The 17,399-nt window shown below is 47.2% G+C and overlaps 1 protein-coding gene and 1 long non-coding RNA gene across 2 annotated transcripts in view; both read left to right on the top strand.

Annotated features, from left to right (window-relative positions):
- The window catches only part of LOC309353208 (EH domain-containing protein 3), a 31,458-nt gene extending 29,414 nt beyond the window's left edge, over positions 1-2,044 (top strand). Inside the window, exon 6 of the mRNA XM_081882492.1 lies at positions 1,147-2,044. Within this exon, the coding sequence (XP_081738618.1) occupies positions 1,147-1,674 (528 nt within the window). The 3' untranslated portion in view covers positions 1,675-2,044. The remainder of the gene's footprint in view (positions 1-1,146) is intronic.
- Positions 2,045-4,965: 2,921 nt separating this feature from the next.
- Positions 4,966-8,804, top strand: LOC309353403. The gene is made up of 2 exons (XR_014161807.1): positions 4,966-6,445; positions 6,894-8,804. It is a non-coding gene; the product is annotated as an uncharacterized lncRNA (long non-coding RNA).
- Positions 8,805-17,399: the final 8,595 nt, after the last annotated feature.

Here is a 17,399-nt window from a genome sequence, read left to right as displayed (position 1 = left end):
ATTACGCTGCAAAAGCCAGTTCACACCTCTCATTAAATCTTCCAGGTATGGATAGGTATATTTTCAAAACCAAGCACTGCTAGGAGTTGTTTCTCCCCCTAACCAAACGTATTTCTTGCCAATTTAAAAATCAATGTGGCAAATTTTTATTCTGAAGGGAAAACGTTTGAGAGCTACTTCTCAGGAGGCTTGGTTATAATAAATAATAATAACATTTTATTTATATCCCACCTTCCCCAGCCAAAGCGGCTAACGACAGTAAAAATAGCACAGTTTACATAAAATTACAGTCAGTTAATTGAAATACATTTGAAAATCAATTCAGAGTCAAATTAATGGCAACCATTGGGCTAGAGTTCTGTGAGGATTACAGAAGGAGAGAGGGAGTCAGGCTGTGCCCTGGCCAAAGGCCTGGTGGAACAGCTCTGTCTTGCAGGCCCTGTGGAAAGATGTCAAGTCCCGCAGGGCCCTAGTCTCTTGGGACAGAGCGTTCCACCAGATTGGGGCCACAGCCGAAAAAGCCCTGGCTCTGGTTGAGGCCAGCCTAACCTCTCTGTGGCCCGGGATCTCCAAGATGTTCTTATTTGAGGTCCTCCGTGAGACATACCAGGAGAGGTGTTCCCGTAGGTATGAGGGTCCTAGGCCATATAGGGCTTTAAAGATTAAAACCAGCACCTTGAACCTGATCCTGTACTCCACCGGGAGCCAGTGCAGCTGGTATAGCACCGGGTGAATGTGACCTCGCAGAGAGGACCCCGTAAGGAGTCTCGCCACGGCATTCTGCACCCGTGGGAGTTTCCGGGTCAGTCTCAAGGGCAGCCCCACGTAGAGCGAGATACAATAATCCAATCTGGAGGTGACCGTCGCGTGGATCACAGTGCCGAGGTCAGGGCGAGAGAGGTAAGGAGCCAACTGCTTAGCTTGGCGGAGATGAATAAATGCCGCCTTTGTTATAGCTGCAATCTGCTCCTCCATGGAAAGGGAGGTGTCAAAGATTACACCCAAACTCTTAACGGACGGTGCTGGCACTAATTGCACCCCGCAGGAGATGGGAGTTGCCCCCCAATCCCATATCGTCCCGGCCGAGCCAAAGGTGATTGCGGTCCCCTCTCTTAACACTGAATTGCCCATCGCTTTGTCTTTCAGGAGCAGCTACAGGGCCAAGACTTCAGTAAGTTCCAGCCCTTGAAGAGCAAACTGCTGGATGCCGTTGAGGATATGCTAGCCAGTGACATCGCCCAGCTGATGGTTCTAGTGCGCCAGGAGGAGTCCCAGCGGCCCGTTCAGATGGTGAAAGGGGGCGCCTTTGAGGGCACCCTTCACGGCCCCTTTGGGCACGGCTACGGCGAGGGCGCCGGCGAAGGGATCGACGACGCCAACTGGGTGGTGGCCAGGGACAAGCCCATGTACGACGAGATCTTCTACACGCTTTCGCCGGTGGACGGGAAGATCACTGGCGCCAACGCCAAGAAGGAGATGGTGAGGTCCAAGCTGCCGAACACTGTCTTGGGCAAGATCTGGAAACTGTCTGACATCGACAAAGACGGGATGCTTGACGACGAGGAGTTTGCTTTGGCTAACCACCTCATCAAAGTCAAGTTGGAGGGCCATGAGTTGCCCAATGAGCTCCCGTCTCACCTCATCCCTCCGTCGAAGAGGAAACTGACAGAGTGAGAGGGTGACAGGAAGAAATTGTGGGGTGTTGGGTGGGTGGGTAAATCAAATATACCTAATTGAGATGCGGAGCTGTCTTTTGGCTTCCAGTAATGTCCAGGCGTGGTGAGGAACCTGGTGCAATATTTTGGAGCAGGCGTGAGGAACCTTTGGCCTTCCAGATGTCGTCGAACTGCAACCCCCTGGTTACGTGAAACATTTTCAATATTAACACACAAGACGTAACCGGCTGTACGTTTGAAAACATAATATATACCGTATTTTTTGCTCTATAAGACTCACTTTTTCTCTCCTAAAAAGTAAGGGGGAATGTGTGTGCTTCTTATGGAGCGAATGCAGGCTGTGTGGCTATCCCAGAAGTCAGAACAGCAAGAGGCATTGCTGCTTTCGCTGCACAGCGATCCTTCTTGCTGCTCTGGCTTCTGAGATTGAGAATATTTTTTTTTCTTGTTTTCCTCCTCCAAAAACTAGGTGCGTCTTGTGGTCTGGTGCATCTTATAGAGCGAAAAATACAGTACTATTCATTGTATTGAATTGTAGATTTCAACAGAAGTAGCTCATAAATTTCAACGAGAAAAAAGTAGAAGACCCAGTGGATCAGTTCATTCTCTAATCAGTTTATGCATAAGGTCCATGCATGTGAAAATGTCTATTCCACCTGTCTGTTCATAGAGTCCAACAATCCACACCAAAGGTTGTTGCAGTTCCACAGAATCCTTTCACGGAGTCCAAGACAAGGATTTCCGGAATATTAGCCTTGTTTTGCCATCCTAGGCTGTACATAGCATACATGATATCACAGGACAGTGGATCTTACAGCATAGTAGTAGCTGCTGTAAACAGCAACTCTTACAGAGTTATATGGACAAGCACAATACTGATTCTAGTAACAGGTGTTGGCGATCAGCAGATACAAAAAATTCTTTCTTAAAGTGACCCATATGGCACTGCAGAAGTAAAAGAAACTTAATCCATACTCAGATGTTATACATATAAACAGTAATTCACCTCATACAAAAATGTAATCAAATATCAGCTCTAAAGTACTATGCTCTAAGATCCACTGTCCTGTGATATCATATGTGGTATGTACGGTTGTTGACGGTTTTTATATTTTTGCTGTGAAAATGTGTGAGATTACGATGTTGTGTTTACTTGCATTACCTAGAGTTTGTACTACTGATGAAGCGTCTACTTTTCTCGTTGATCTTTATGATCTTTACTTCTGTTGAAATCTACAATTCAATACAATGAATAGTATATATTATTTTTTCAAACGTACAGCCGGTTACGTCTTGTGTGTTTATTAAACTGCAACCCCCAGCAGCGAGCGTGGCCAGTGCCCAGGGATGGTGGGAGTTGCAGGTGGTATCGTAGAATTGGAAGAGGAATCGTAGCTAAAGCATTCCTGACAGATGACCGTCCAAACTCTGTTTCAGAGTCTCCAGTGAAGGACAGCCCAACACCTTCTGAGGGAGTCCATTCCACTATGGAATAGCTTTCACTGTCGCAAAGTTCTTCCTGATGTTTAGTCGGAATCTGCTTGTAATTTGAATCCATTGTTTCGGGTCCTGATCTCAGGAGCAGCAGAAAACAAGCATGCTCCATCTTCCATGGGACAGCCCTTGAGATATTTGAAGATGGCTCTCATATCTCCTCTAAGTCTCTTCTTTTCCAGGCTAAACATCCCCAGCTCCTTCAACCGTTCCTCATCAGGCATGGCTTCCAGTCCCTTGATTATCCTCTCCACATACTCCAGCTCAGGGGTCAGCAAACTAAGGCTCGCGGGCTGGATCAGGCCCAATTGCTTTCAGGATCCTGCCATAGCTGTCAACCGTCCCTTATTTGGCGGGAAAGTCCCTTATCCCCGTACCATGTCCTGCTGCTGTCCCTTATTGATGATGTCCCTTAAATTTCCCGGGTTTCAAAGGAAGCAGCTCCTTTCAAAGGAAGCAGCCCCTGCCGGCCAGGGAGGAGGGAGGCTCCAACTGTGTCGCTTGGCTGCGTTGCTCACCCAATAAGGAGTCTAAGAACGACTGGGGGGTGGAGCTTGCATGCCTTGTGCTGATCAAATCGGCCGCGTTGCCTGGGGACTCGCCTTTGCTCAGCGCTTCCCAGCGGAGAGGTGACGGTGGTTTTCCTTGCTGCATCCCCTTTGCCGGGTTGCTGCGCTGTGGGAACCACCACTTGAGGCTGCGTCTGGCTGCTGGTTGTCTAAAATCCCTTATTTTGGCTGCTGGTCCCTTATTTTCGAGGCTGCTGGTCCCTTATTTTCAAATCTGTAAGTTGACAGCTATGGATCCGGCCCGCGGACTGTCTGTGGATCAGCGTGAAGATTCTGTTTGTTCTGGTTACGCCATTTTCCCCCCTGCACCATTCCATTTCCCCACACACACACCGCTCCTCCCTCCCTCCCTCCTCCCAGTTTCTCCCTGCCCTGCCTAGAGAAGGAAGGGGGCTGGCTGAGCGCCATTTTAAGCAGCCCCTCTCCGGAGCCAGCTCTTTCACGCCTCTCATCTTCCCTCCGCCACTGCCGCCCTGGTGCTCCTGTGGGCCAGAGAGCGGAGTGGACGAGCTCGCTCTGCCTACTCACGAGAAACGGCAGTGGCAGCCCCTGGGAGGTAAGCGGAGCGGCTGGGGCTGGAGGTGGGGGTGAGGAGGAGGACTGTTTGCCCCCTCGCCGCCTCTTCCAGCTTCCCCCTACCAGTGACGCTTCTCTCTTTTTTTTCCAAAATTTTTTTTATCGGTTTTCCAAAAATATCAAACAAACAAACATTAATCTTAATTGTACTTAATCCAATCTTAGTAACATTGTTAAGTGACTTCCTCAAATCCCCCTGGCTGAATTTCAGTGTATATCATTGTAACAGTTTTCCAAAAACCAATTTTCTCATAAAATTAATCACTTAACATCTTTCTTTCTTTTCATTTTAACTTTCCACATGTTATTCTTTAACAATACATATTTAAATCCTAAGCCTATCTGAGATTTGCAAATTTTTCCAATTAAGTTATCTTAACATATTTAACTAAATACAGTGGTACCTCTGGTTACATGCTTAATTCGTTCCAGAGGTCCGTCCTTAACCTGAAACTGTTCTTAACCTGAAGCACCACTTTAGCTAATGGGGCCGCCGCGCTGCCAGAGCACGATTTCTGTTCTCATCCTGAAGCAAAGTTCTTAACCCGAGGTAATAATTCTGGGTTAGCGGAGTCTGTAACCTGAAACGTATGTAACCTGAAGCGTATGTAACCCAAGGTACCACTGTAGTCTTTGAATTTTATCCATTCCTCCACTGTTGGGACTTCTTGTGTCTTCCAATTCTTAGCTAACAAAATTCTAGCAGCAGTTGTGACATACAAAAACAGTCTAACATCTTTCTTGGGCACTTCCAAACCTGTTATTCCAAGAAGAAAGGCCTCCTGGAGTGACGCTTCTCCGGCTGGCCACAAGGTCTTAGGGACAGTGGACCGGCCCGCGGCTAAAAATTTCTTGCTGACCCCTGCCCCAGCTTGTAGGGTATCCTTCTTAAACTCTGGCGCCCAGGACTGGACACTGGACTCTGATGCAGCAACATCTGGAGGGCAAAAGGTTTCCCATGCCTGCCGTAAAACGTTCAGTACTCCCATCTCACCCCAGTATGCAATTAACTCTTCCCTGGTGACCTCCTTGCTTCCTGACGATAATGTCTTAATAAGAACAAAGTGGTGTGAATGAATGAATCCTTAGTAGGCTGTGATTGGGGTTGAGCTTCTGTCATTATTCATTGTCGGATTTTCCTCTTGAGTTTGGCCCTAAGTATCTCCTGCGGGTCCCAATCCAAGGTTCCCTTTCAGTGCTTCCAAAGGCGGCTTCTCACGTGCAATTGCCCGTCTCGTGGGCAGATTGAAAACCTGCCACGTTTCCCCATTTCTTTTTCAGTCTGGTTTTTCCGCCCCTTCCTACAGAAAATCCATTAAGAGCAGAATAGCGATGCAATCTCCTTTGCAGAGGGTGGGGGTCTCGCTGCCGTAGGGGGGTGACGAGTTGCCCCCGGAGGTGAGTGACACGTTGGAGAGCCCCGCCCCCTTTTTCTATTGGTCCGCTGTGCATTTCCTGTTCCAGAGCCATTTCCTGTCTTTCACCGAAACTCTTGTCCCCTTCATTAACCACTTCCTGAACTGAAGATTCTTCCACCTTCTGTTTAGCTATTAATTAGTAGGCTGCATTGAAAGTGGCAGGGCTTACTTCAGAGTAAGCACTGTAAAGTTAGTCCTCTAAACCTGTGCTGTAGGCACTCCTTAAATATATATATTTTGGGGGGTTTTTTTTGCAATTGCACTATGGAAAATCAATGCAGCTAAGAAGCAATGAAGATCAAGCTGGTATATTTCCTAGCTGGGCTGTGAAACTTACCAGGCTGAATTCTGGAACTGGTTGGGTTGGGTTCTCTGATGAGATCTACTTGTGAAATTGAGCGCTGGGCATTCTCTGGCGAAATCCTTGCAACCTGCATCTCAGTCGTTCACTCAGAAATCAGTTTAGATGCAGTTTGCTTACCCTGTAATACGTGAGACGTAACCGGCTGTGTTCTTAGATAAATAAGGTATACTATTCCTAGTATCAAATTGTAAATTTCAACAGAAGTAGCTCATAAAGTTCAACCAACGAACGAAGCAGAAGACCCAGTGGATCGGATCATTCTATAGTCAGTTCATGCATAAGGTCCATCTGTGTAATGGTGTCCATTCCACCTGTCTGTTCATAAAGTCCAAACCATCCAAATGAAAGGTGGTTGTTGTTGTTGTTGTTTAGTCGTTTAGTCGTGTCCGACTCTTCGTGACCCCATGGACCAGAGCACGCCAGGCACTCTGAAAGGTTGTTAAAGGTAAAGGTACCCCTGCCCGTACGGGCCAGTCTTGCCACACTCTAGGGTTGTGCGCTCATCTCACTTAAGAGGCCAGGGGCCAGCGCTGTCCGGAGACACTTCCGGGTCACGTGGCCAGCGTGACGAAGCTGCATCTGGCGAGCCAGCGCAGCACATGGAACGCTGTTTACCTTCCCGCTGGTAAGCGGTCCCTATTTATCTACTTGCACTTAGGGGTGCTTTCGAACTGCTAGGTTGGCAGGCGCTGGGACTGAAGCGCACCCCACTGCGGGGATTCGAACCGCCGACCATGCGATTGGCAAGTCCTAGGCGCTGAGGTTTTACCCACAGCTTCACCCGCGTCCCTACAAGGTTGTTACAGATCCACAAAATCCTTTCACAAAGTCTAAGACAAGGATTTCTGGAATATTGGTTTTGTTTTGCCATCCTGGGCTTCATCAGTAGTCAAAGCTCTAAGTAATGCAAATATATACAATAACATGATCTCACACATTTTATAGACAGGTGTGAGTTACTTCTGTTGAAATCTACAATTTGATACTATGAATAAAAGGACCCCTGACCTAGTCCAGTCGTGACTGACTCTGGGGTTGCGGCGCTCATCTCGCTTTATTGGCCGAGGGAGCCGGCGTACAGCTTCCGGGTCATGTGGCCAGCATGACTAAGCCGCTTCTGGCGAACCAGAGCAGTGCACAGAAACACCGTTTACCTTCCCGCTGGAGCGGTACCTATTGATCTACTTGCAGTTTTACGTGCTTTTGAACTGCTAGGTTGGCAGGAGCAGGGACCGAGCAATGGGAGCTCACCCCATTGCGGGGATTCGAACCGCCAACCTTCTGATCGGCAAGTCCTAGGCTCTGTGGTTTAACCCACAGCGCCACCCGCATCCCGATACTATGAATAGTATATCTTATTTATCTAAGAACACAGCCGGTTACGCCTCGTGTGTTTATTGAGGTTGCTTTACGTGACCATAGGTTGGTTGGTTGTTACCCTGTAATACAGGCGGCCTTTTAAAAACAAGAGCGCTTTAACTATTATTATTTTTGCGATTTCCCTCCCAACAACTGTAACCAAGCAAGGGTGCCCAAAATGCCGCTGAGAACACCCGCTTTGAAATGTCTGGAGAAGAAAGTGGGTGGGCATGGCCAGCGAGTAGTGGGGAAATGTCAGCGGGCAGAGGTGCCCACCTGGCACCGCCATGCCCACTGGGTGAATGCAAGATTCACACGCACCTTGACTCTTGAGATGTGGGTGACCAATGGCAATTCTGCTCATAGTTTTCAGTGGAAGAGCAATTATTAGAAGCCCCGAGAGCCTTCTGTATGGAAGCACCTTTAGATGACAAATACCTCTGCATGAAACTGGTGCTTCAAAGACACACTTGGATCTGAAGTATTTATGTTCAGCAGTCTTCAACGTCCAGTCTTCCTGCCTGTTGTCTGTCTCCTTAATCTTTATTGAGTACACTTGGTGAAAATCTGTACACAGAATAACTCGGCAAAAGGTGAACAGTGGGCCTGTGTTAGCTGTAGGAAACTCCCCCTGGTCGCTTGCATTTTCTTGTAAGACCTCGGCCGAAGGTGTTGTGTTAAGACACTTGATGTTTTGGAAATTCTGAGTTCCAAAGGTCATTCCGGTGAACGCTGCACCGGATTTGCAAGCCCTGCCAGGATGCAAATCTGAGAATGGTCGGCTTTCCACATAAGAACATAGCAGAGCAGGCAAAAGTTTTGATCTCCAGGATCTTCAACCCAAGCTCGAAAGCCTTGTCTGAAAGACTGGAGAGCTTTTGGACAAGCGTCAACAGTGCAGAGTAGGCTGGTGTTCTTCAACTGTTGGGTTCCCACTTCCCAGATGTCCTGGGACTACAACGTCCATCATCCACGGCCAGGTTAACGGACGGTCATGGACGATGGGAGTTGTAGTCCATCAACATCTGGGGACCGAACGGTTGAAGGAACACTGGAATGATGGCAGATATGGAGTCCAGCAATGGCTGGAGGGCTCCAAGTCCCCTGGTTTTTAATCATACAGGTTTAGTCCCTTGCATGGAAAAGATGGCAGCATCAGAAGTGGGGAGATACTAAAGGATTTGTGGCTGGAGCAAGCTGTTGCTGCATTTATTATTCTTGGAACAAAGGGGACGATTTGCACATTTTTCCGAGTGCTTCTTCCACTGTGGGTGGACTTAATTTTGCTCAGTGTTTCTGTTTCACCACAGATGTGTTTGTGCACAATAAAAATGGTGAATCTGTAGAATGCCCTGCCCTTTCGTCATTTGCCCAGTCCGTTGGCGACAGAGGCTGGGGGCACACGACACAAGGATGGCCCTGCCCGGGAGTCGCTTAACCCAACAGTTACAGCCTCCACCCCAACTCTCGCCTTCCATTTTCATCTCTAAAATACCGTCTTTTTTGCTCTATCAGACTCACATTTTCCCTCCTAAAAAGTAAGGGGAAATGTGTGTGCGTCTTATGGAGCGAATGCAGGCTGCGCAGCTATCCCAGAAGCCAGAACAGCAAGAGGGATTGCTGCTTTCGCTGCGCAGCGATCCCTCTTGCTGTTCTGGCTTCTGAGATTCAGAATACTTTTTTCCTTGTTTTCCTCCTCCAAAAACAAGGTGCGTCTTGTGGTCTGGTGCGTCTTATAGAGCGAAAAATACGCTAATTGTCTTGAACCTTATTCAGACTTGAGACCCTGAGCCAAACTGTTTCCTGTTGGTCTTCCGCTTCCCTCGGTCCAAATCACACCTCTTTCTCTGACCCCGTCATTTTTGCTGATCTCGAGAGTGAGATGAACTGTCCTCGTTGCTTTGCGTTTTGTTGAACTTCTACTGTGACCTGAGAAAAAGGGGGGGCGGGCGGTGGGAGACAGAGCCCAGGACAGGTATAACTTATTTTATATCTCTTGTGTTAATATTATATAGAGAAATATATATTCTGTGTGTGTAAAAAAACCCAAACAACATTCTTATCGCAGTGCATTTACCATGTCTTTTTTTAAAAATAAAATCCGTTAACCTTTCTTCTCCCCCCGTTGTACATACATCCTAAAACATCATTAAAAATGAAGACTTGGATCTGTTTCTTTGGGTGTCGCCTTGTTATCGATGGAGCTGTGCTGAGAGTGTTTCGAAACCTGTCCCCCCGCACCTGAACTTTTGTTCCTACAGGCTAAGCAAACCATTCTTTACCCAAAACTAATCTGGGCAGCTGCCAGCAATTGGTCTTGTACCAATATCTGCATTCCAAATCTACGTTGTTGCTTGGGAACCAGTTGATAAAGAAAATGGAAGGGGAAGACACACACACACACACACACACACACACACACACACACACACACGGTTGTTGTTGGCAGCTGTCTGTCTCGAGAGACGATGGGTGAAGTCAAAACGGCTGCGGTAGCAGCACCAAAATGACCTCTCCGGGTTGCAAGCCTGGGCAGAATGCGGCAGCCAGACTGGTGACTGGGAGTGGCTGCCGAGACTGTATAATACTGTGAAGATCTATGTTGGCTCCCAGTACGTTTCCGAGCACAATTCAAAGTGTTGGTGCTGACATTTAAAGCCCTAAACGGCCTTGGTCCAGTATACCTGAAGGAGCGTCTCCACCCCCATCGTTCTGCCTGGACACTGAGGTCCAGCGCCGAGGGCCTTCTGGTGGTTCCCTCACTGCGAGAAGTGACATTACAGGGAACCAGGCAGAGGGCCTTCTCGGTAGTGGCACCCGCCCTGTGGAACGCCCTCCCACCAGATGTCAATGAAATAAACAACGATATAACATTTAGAAGACATCTGAAGGCAGCCCTGTTTAGGGAAGTTTTTAATGTTTGATGTTTGATGAGTTTTTATTACATTAGAAGCCCCCTGTCGTGGCTGGGGAAACCTAGCAAGATGGTAAAGGTAAAGGAACCCCTGACCATTAGGTCCAGTCCTGGCAGAGTCTGGGGTTGCGGTGCTCATCTCGCTTTATTGGCCAAAGGAGCCGGCGTACAGCTTTCGGGTCAGGTGGCCAGCAGGACTAATCCGCTTCTGGCGAACCAGAGCAGCGCACGGAAACGCCGTTTACCTTCCCGCCGGAGTGGTACCTATTTATCTACTTGCACTTTGACGTGCTTTCGAACTGCTAGGTGGGCAGGAGCAGGGACTGAGCAACGGGAGCTCACCCCATCGCGGGGATTCAAACCGCCGACCTTCTGATCAGTAAGCCGTAGGCTCTGTGGTTTAACCCACAGCCGCATCCGCCTGGGTATAAATAATAAAATTATTATTATTGGGGTTCTGGCTTGCTGAGGCGACAAGACCTGCCCCCCCTGTCATGCTGATGTGGTCCAAAGGCACCATCCAACCACCTTAGGGACCCCACTCCAGATTTGTGTAGCAAGAGAGCTCTCTTCCTCTTCGTTTCCAGGGTGTTGTATTCAGAAACACTGATGCCTCTAGGCAGAGCATAGCTTACATGGCTAGGAGCCATCGCTAGCCCTCTCCTCCTCCATGAATGTGTCTAATCCTCTTTTAAAGCCATCTAGGTTGGTGATCACTGTCTCCTGTGGCAATGAGTTCCACAGTTTAACTACACATGCCTAGGCAGCAACTTTCTTTGCAAGTGTGAGCAGCAGTTTGGCAGCTGGCCCAGGCAGGAATAATATAATATAATAATAATAATTTATTATTTCTACCCCGCCCATCTGGCTGGTTTTCCCCAGCCACTCTGGGCAGCTTCCAACAAAACACTAAAATGCAATAACCTATTAAACATTAAGAGCTTTCCTAAACAGGGCTGCCTTCAGATGTCTTCTAAAAGTCTGGTAGTTATTTTTCTCTTTGACATCTGGTGGGAGGGCCTTCCACAGGGCAGGCGCCACCACCGAGAAGGCCCTCTGTCTGGTTCCCTGTAACCTGGCTTCTCGCAATGAGGAAACCGCCAGAAGGCCCTCGGAGCTGGACCTCAGTGTCCGGGCAGAACGATGGGGGTGGAGACGCTCCTTCAGGTACACTGGACCGAGGCAGTTTAGGGCTTTCAAGGTCAGCACCAACACTTTGAATTGTGCTCGGAAACGTACTGGGAGCCAATGTAGGTCTTTCAAGACCGGTGTTATGTGGTCTCGGCGGCCGTTCCCAGTCCCCAGTCTAGCTGCCGCATTCTGGATTAATTGTAGTTTCCGGGTCACCTTCAAAGGGAGCCCCACGTAGAGCGCATTGCAGTAGTCCAAGCGAGAGATAACCAGAGCATGCACCACTCTGGCGAGACAGTCTGCAGGCAGGGAGGGTCTCATCCTGCGTACCAGGTGGAACAACTCCCATTTCCCACAAGCCAACACCGGCAAGCCGCAGGAATCCAATGGTCTCAGCTGCACAGCCAGTACTTATCCCTGTGCAGACTTATAGCATCTAGAGTCTGAAATGGGATCAGGAACCCGAAAATTACAGCCATCCTGCATGTACAGACTGGAGACAGCAGGAATCTTAACAAAGCCCAAATCCCTTTTCTCCTACGAATGGATTACATACAATAAAGGATGCCACTCAGAAGATGGATGACTCTTGGTTTTGCTTTTGAAAACACATAATAAACAGAAGTCTTGGCTGATCTCTACTCCCAGGGATGTGTGTTTGCTGCGTGAACTGGCAGGGACAAAAATCTTATTTTCATTTATTTGTACACCACCTTTCCTCTGAAGTTTTCGGCGTAGAATACAGGATAGAACCACAAATAATAATAATAATAAATTTAAAAGGACAAAACAATAAAGCCCTTTTAAAAAAAGCCATTTAAAAGGACATAGACTGTTAAATCAACCAAAGGCCTTCACAATAGCTCAGGTGGTTGAGCGCGAGACTCGATATCAGGGTTCTAGGTTTGAGCCCCAACTTGGGCAAAATATTGTATTAGATGACCCTTATAGTCCCTTCCAACTCTACAGTTTGATGGTTCACCCAACCTAGAGACAACCGTGGATTGAGTAGCATGCAGAAACATTGTAAAATTAAGGAATGTTAGAAGGATGTTGGAATGAAGTTACGTGGTTTTAGCAGAAATGTTATAAAGGATTAAGTAAAAATAGATTAACTGGTGAGAATGTAAAGTCACATTATATTAAGATAAATTATTAGGATAAAAACAAAGATGGAAAGGATTTGCTGAAATAGTTAATTGATCTAGAATACAAAAAAGGGAGGTGTGAGGAGGTCAAGGAAACAAGCAAATGAAAGATAAGTTATGGAAGGATTGATATGTCTTTTTTTTTTCAAATTGTTTTTATTCTTCTGGATTAAGTAGCATGGAAGACATGAATGAGCCCAGCACATATTTGAGGCTACAGAAACTCATGCAGGCCTGATGTAGCTATGATGGTTAGTAACCACGGATAGGCTTACCTTCAGGTGACAGTACTGGGAGGGTTTAAATAATAATAATAATAATAATAATAATAATAATAATAACAACAACAACAACAACAACAACAACAACAACAACAACAATTTATACCCCATCCATCTGGCTGGGTTTCCCCAGCCACTCAGGGCAGCTTCCAGCAAAAATATTAAAATACAATAATTCATCAAATTATAAACGCTTCCCTAAACAGGGCTGCCTTCAGATGTCTTCTAAAAGTCAGGTAGTTGTTTGTTTCCTTGACATTTGATGGCATTCCACAGGACGGGCGCCACCACCGAGAAGGCCCTCTGCCTGGTTCCCTGTAGCTTTGCTTCTCACAGGGAGGGAACCGCCAGAAGGCCCTCGGAGCTGGACCTCAGTGTCCGGGCTGAACGATGGGGATGGAGACGCTCCTTCTGGTATACTGGGCCGAGGCCGTTTAGGGCTTGAAAGGTCAGCACCAACACTTTGAATTGTGCTCGGAAACGTACTGGGAGCCAATGTAAGTCTTTCAATACTGGTGTTGAAGTACTGGTGTGGTCTTGGCAACCACTCTTAGTCCCCAGTCTAGCTGCCACATTCTAGATTAGTTGTAGTTTCCGGGTCACCTTCAAAGGTAGCCCCACATAGAGCACATTGCAGTAGTCCAAGTGGGAGATAACCAGATAATTTTGCTGCTGTTGCTCTGGTCCAAAGAACCGGAGCATCTGGCATGATGGGATAATAATAATAATAATAATAATAATAATAATAATAATAATAATAATAATAATAATATTTATACCCCGCCCATCTGGCTGGGTTTCCTCAGAGAAGCAACATGTCAAATTCCTTCCTGTCCCTTTTGCTCTTCTTGGCACCATTGTTGGGAGAGCAGAGTTGGAACTTGGCGTCCTGCTGTTACTGACCCCAAGGAGACCCAGCACGCTGATATTAAAGACTTAGGGAAATGTCAGACACAGAGAAGAAACACTGATAACATTAGCCTGGAAAGACCTCTTGGCAAACCCCAAATCAATTCACGCAGAGGAGCCAGTTCCTGAAAGCCTGTTTACTTACATTGGTTTTACAGAAAACAGACCTACAGCGAGGGGGAATTTTGATATTTTGTGAACGAGTCTTTCATGATCGAGACTGATGCTTTATGGATGCACTAATTTGGGCGGTTCGGAGTTGTAGTCCGAAGTTTCTGGTGGGCCACGTTGGAGGAGGCTGGTCTAAATCAGGGATGGAGAATCTGTGGCGGTCCTAGTGTTAGTGGACTCCAGTTCCCATCATCCCCAGCCAGCATGGCCAATAGGCAGGGATGATGGGAAATGTAGTTCAACTTTATATCTGCAGGCTGGTCACAGATTTCCCATCTGAGGCCTCGGTGATAAAACTTAGAGGTATATCAGTTCAGGTTGTGGTGGAGGAGCCTCGTATGAGGGAATGCTGTTCTATGTTGTCGTTTAGTCATGTCCAACTCTTCATGACCCCATGGACCAGAGCACACCAGGCCCTCCTGTCTTCCACTGCCTCCTGCAGTTTGGTCAAACTCATGCTGGTCGCTTCAAGAACACTGTCCCACCATCTTGTCCTCCGTCGTCCCCTTCTCCTTGTGCCCTCCGTCTTTCCCAACATCAGGGTCTTTTCCAGGGAGTCTTCTCTTCTCATGAGGTGGCCAAAGTATTGGAGCCTCAGCTTCAGGATCTGTCCTCCCAGTGAGCACTCAGGGCTGATTTCCTTCAGAATGGATATGTTTGATCTTCTTGCAGTCCATGGGACTCTCAAGAGTCTCCTCCAGCACCAGAATTCAAAAGCATCCATTCTTCGGCGATCAGCCTTCTTTATGGTCCAGCTCTCACTTCCAGACATCACTAATGGGAAAACCGTAGCTATAACTATACGGACCTTTGTTGGCTGTTCTATACAAAATTATTATTTTAATTATTTGCCTCAAAAACACACAGCTTTCCTGGGCAAAGCCTTCTGTCCATACTGGCTTGGAAATAGAAGTATGAAAATGAATGGTTTTTAAAGCCATAAATGGCACAGACACGGACAGATCCAGAATTCCCATAACGTAATAACATTAGCCGTGATTCCTACATTGTACAACTACATGGCATTTGAGGTCCTTTCAACTCTGCATGTCTATGATTCTATAAATATTCCAGCCTTCGCAGCAGCAAGAATACTCATCGCAAAGCATTGGAAAACACAAGATCTACCCACCTTGGAAGAATGGCAGACGCAAGTAATTGACTATATGGAAATGGCTGAAATGACTGGCAGAATCTGAGATCAGGGAGAAGAGTTGGTGGAAGATTGGAGGAAATTTAAAATTTATTTACAGAAGCATTGTATAATATATGAATGTTGATGACATTAAAATAATATGAAGGGGTTCTGGTGACAGGAGAACTTTGAGTTTATAAAATTGGGAGGTAAAATATTTAAGGGTAAAGTAGCAGGATTTGAATTTGCTGAATTAATTGTCAAATTGGGATACAAAAAAGGGATGCGTGAGGAAGTCAGGAAAATAAGTGAATCAAAGATAAGAATTTAAAAAGAGGGATTTTTGTTTTTTCTTTCTGTGTATTTTTTGTGTTTTATTGTGTGTGTGTGTTTTTTCTGTATGTTGTTACTTTTTTAAAAAAAACACCTTAATAAAATATTATATTAAAAAAATAAATAAATATTCCAGCCTTCAGCCAGCAAGTGAGACACAAGTGGTTAAATGGGAAAAGCTGATGGAAACAAACAGGTATTTTCAGGAGTTGGACTAGATTATCCTTAGGGTCTTTTCCAGCTCTACAGTTCTATGAAGCTATGATTTTAAATATGCATCTGTCTCATACAGAGACTGAACCTACTGTGATGGCCTGGGACTGGGGCTCGGACTTGGAGCCAGAGGAGTCTCAGTCTGTACCAGATTCTTTGCCTCAGGCACCACCTGAACCAAGTCTGGAGCCTGATCCTGAAGAGTCCCAGTCTGCACAGGTTCCCCTGCAACAAGCACCAGCTGGGCCAAGTCAGGGGCCTCATCCTGCCCTGGCTCCAGGTGCGGGGATGACATCATTGCCTTCAGCTGGGCCATCACTTACAGCTGCTCCACTGCCGGTTTGGTCGGGGGAGGCTGAGGTGGCCCCTGGGTCTAGTAACCCACCGACGTCTCCCGAGCTGCAGGGACTGAGGTCTGAGAGAAGGAGAGACCTGAGTACTCGCAGGAGGAGTCCTAGCCTTCGGGTGAGACAGGGAGGTGAGTCACCGGGGGATCAGGACCGGCCGTTACCCCGACAGAGATAAAAGGCTGTCAGACCCTGCCCCAGGTTGCGGGAGCAACACTGCTGTATGCCAGATCCTGTACCTGTCCTTGCCTGGTTTCCTGCCTCGTGTCCTGCCTTGGACTGACTCCTAGCGGAACCTATGCAGTGGCGTAGCGTGGGTTGTCAGCACCCGGGGCAAGGCAAGTAATTTGCGCCCCCTAACCCGTGGATTTGCGCCCCCTAACCCTAACCTCCAGATGTTGCGCCCGGTGCGGCTAGCCCCCCTGCACCCCCCACGCTACGCCACTGAACCTATGGATTCTGGACCGGACCTGGACCTGGACCGCGGTTCTCGGGTTAACCCCGGGCCCAGCACACCTACAAAATTTAGTGTTACCAGCACCATGCTCTAACCAATTGAGTCCACCCAAATAAGATTGGTTGGTTTATCATTCATAGCTTCACCGTTTCCATTACAGTGGTACCTCGGGTTAAGTACTTAATCTGTTCTGGAGGTCCGTTCTTAACTTGAAACTGTTCTTAACCTGAAGCACCACTTTATCTAATGGGGCCTCCTGCTGCCGCTGTGTGATTTCTGTTCTCATCCTGAAGCAAAGTTCTTAACCCGAGGTACTATTTCTGGGTTAGCAGAGTCTGTAACCTGAAGCGTATGTAATCTGAGGTGCCACTCTATTATGTGCAGGGATTTTATTTTCAGTAGAAACAGGACTCCCTTTTGGACCGACACGCACCACTTTTAATCGTTCTCCGAGATATGGAGGGAAAAGGAAAAGTGGGACATTCCGGGATCAAATCAGAAACCGGGACAACTTCTGTAATTCCGGCACTGTCCCTGGAAAAAATCGGAACGCTTGGAGAGTATGGTTTTGTTGCCTGAAGTGAAGCACAAAATGGCGGCTCCCCACCTGCTTCCTTGTACAAAAGGCAGACAAAACAAAAAAAATTCCTTCCAGTAGCACCTTAAAGACCAACTAAGTTAGTTCTTGGTATGAGCTTTCGTGTGCATGCACCCTTCTTCAGATACACTGAAACAGAAGTTTCCAGACCCTTCTATATAGTGAGAAGGTGGGGAGGGGTATTACTCAGAAGGGTGGTGGGAATGGGTGATTGGCAGATAGCTGTGATGAGCCTGTTGACGACTCTTAACGACTGCAATAGGTGTTACAGGAAAAAGCAAGGGGTGAGAAGGTGAAAAGTGGCTT

The sequence above is a fragment of the Podarcis melisellensis genome (assembly GCF_964234715.1).
Source record: "Podarcis melisellensis genome assembly, chromosome: 12".
NCBI lineage: Eukaryota > Metazoa > Chordata > Lepidosauria > Squamata > Lacertidae > Podarcis > Podarcis melisellensis.
This window is presented reverse-complemented; position numbering and strand designations above follow the sequence as displayed.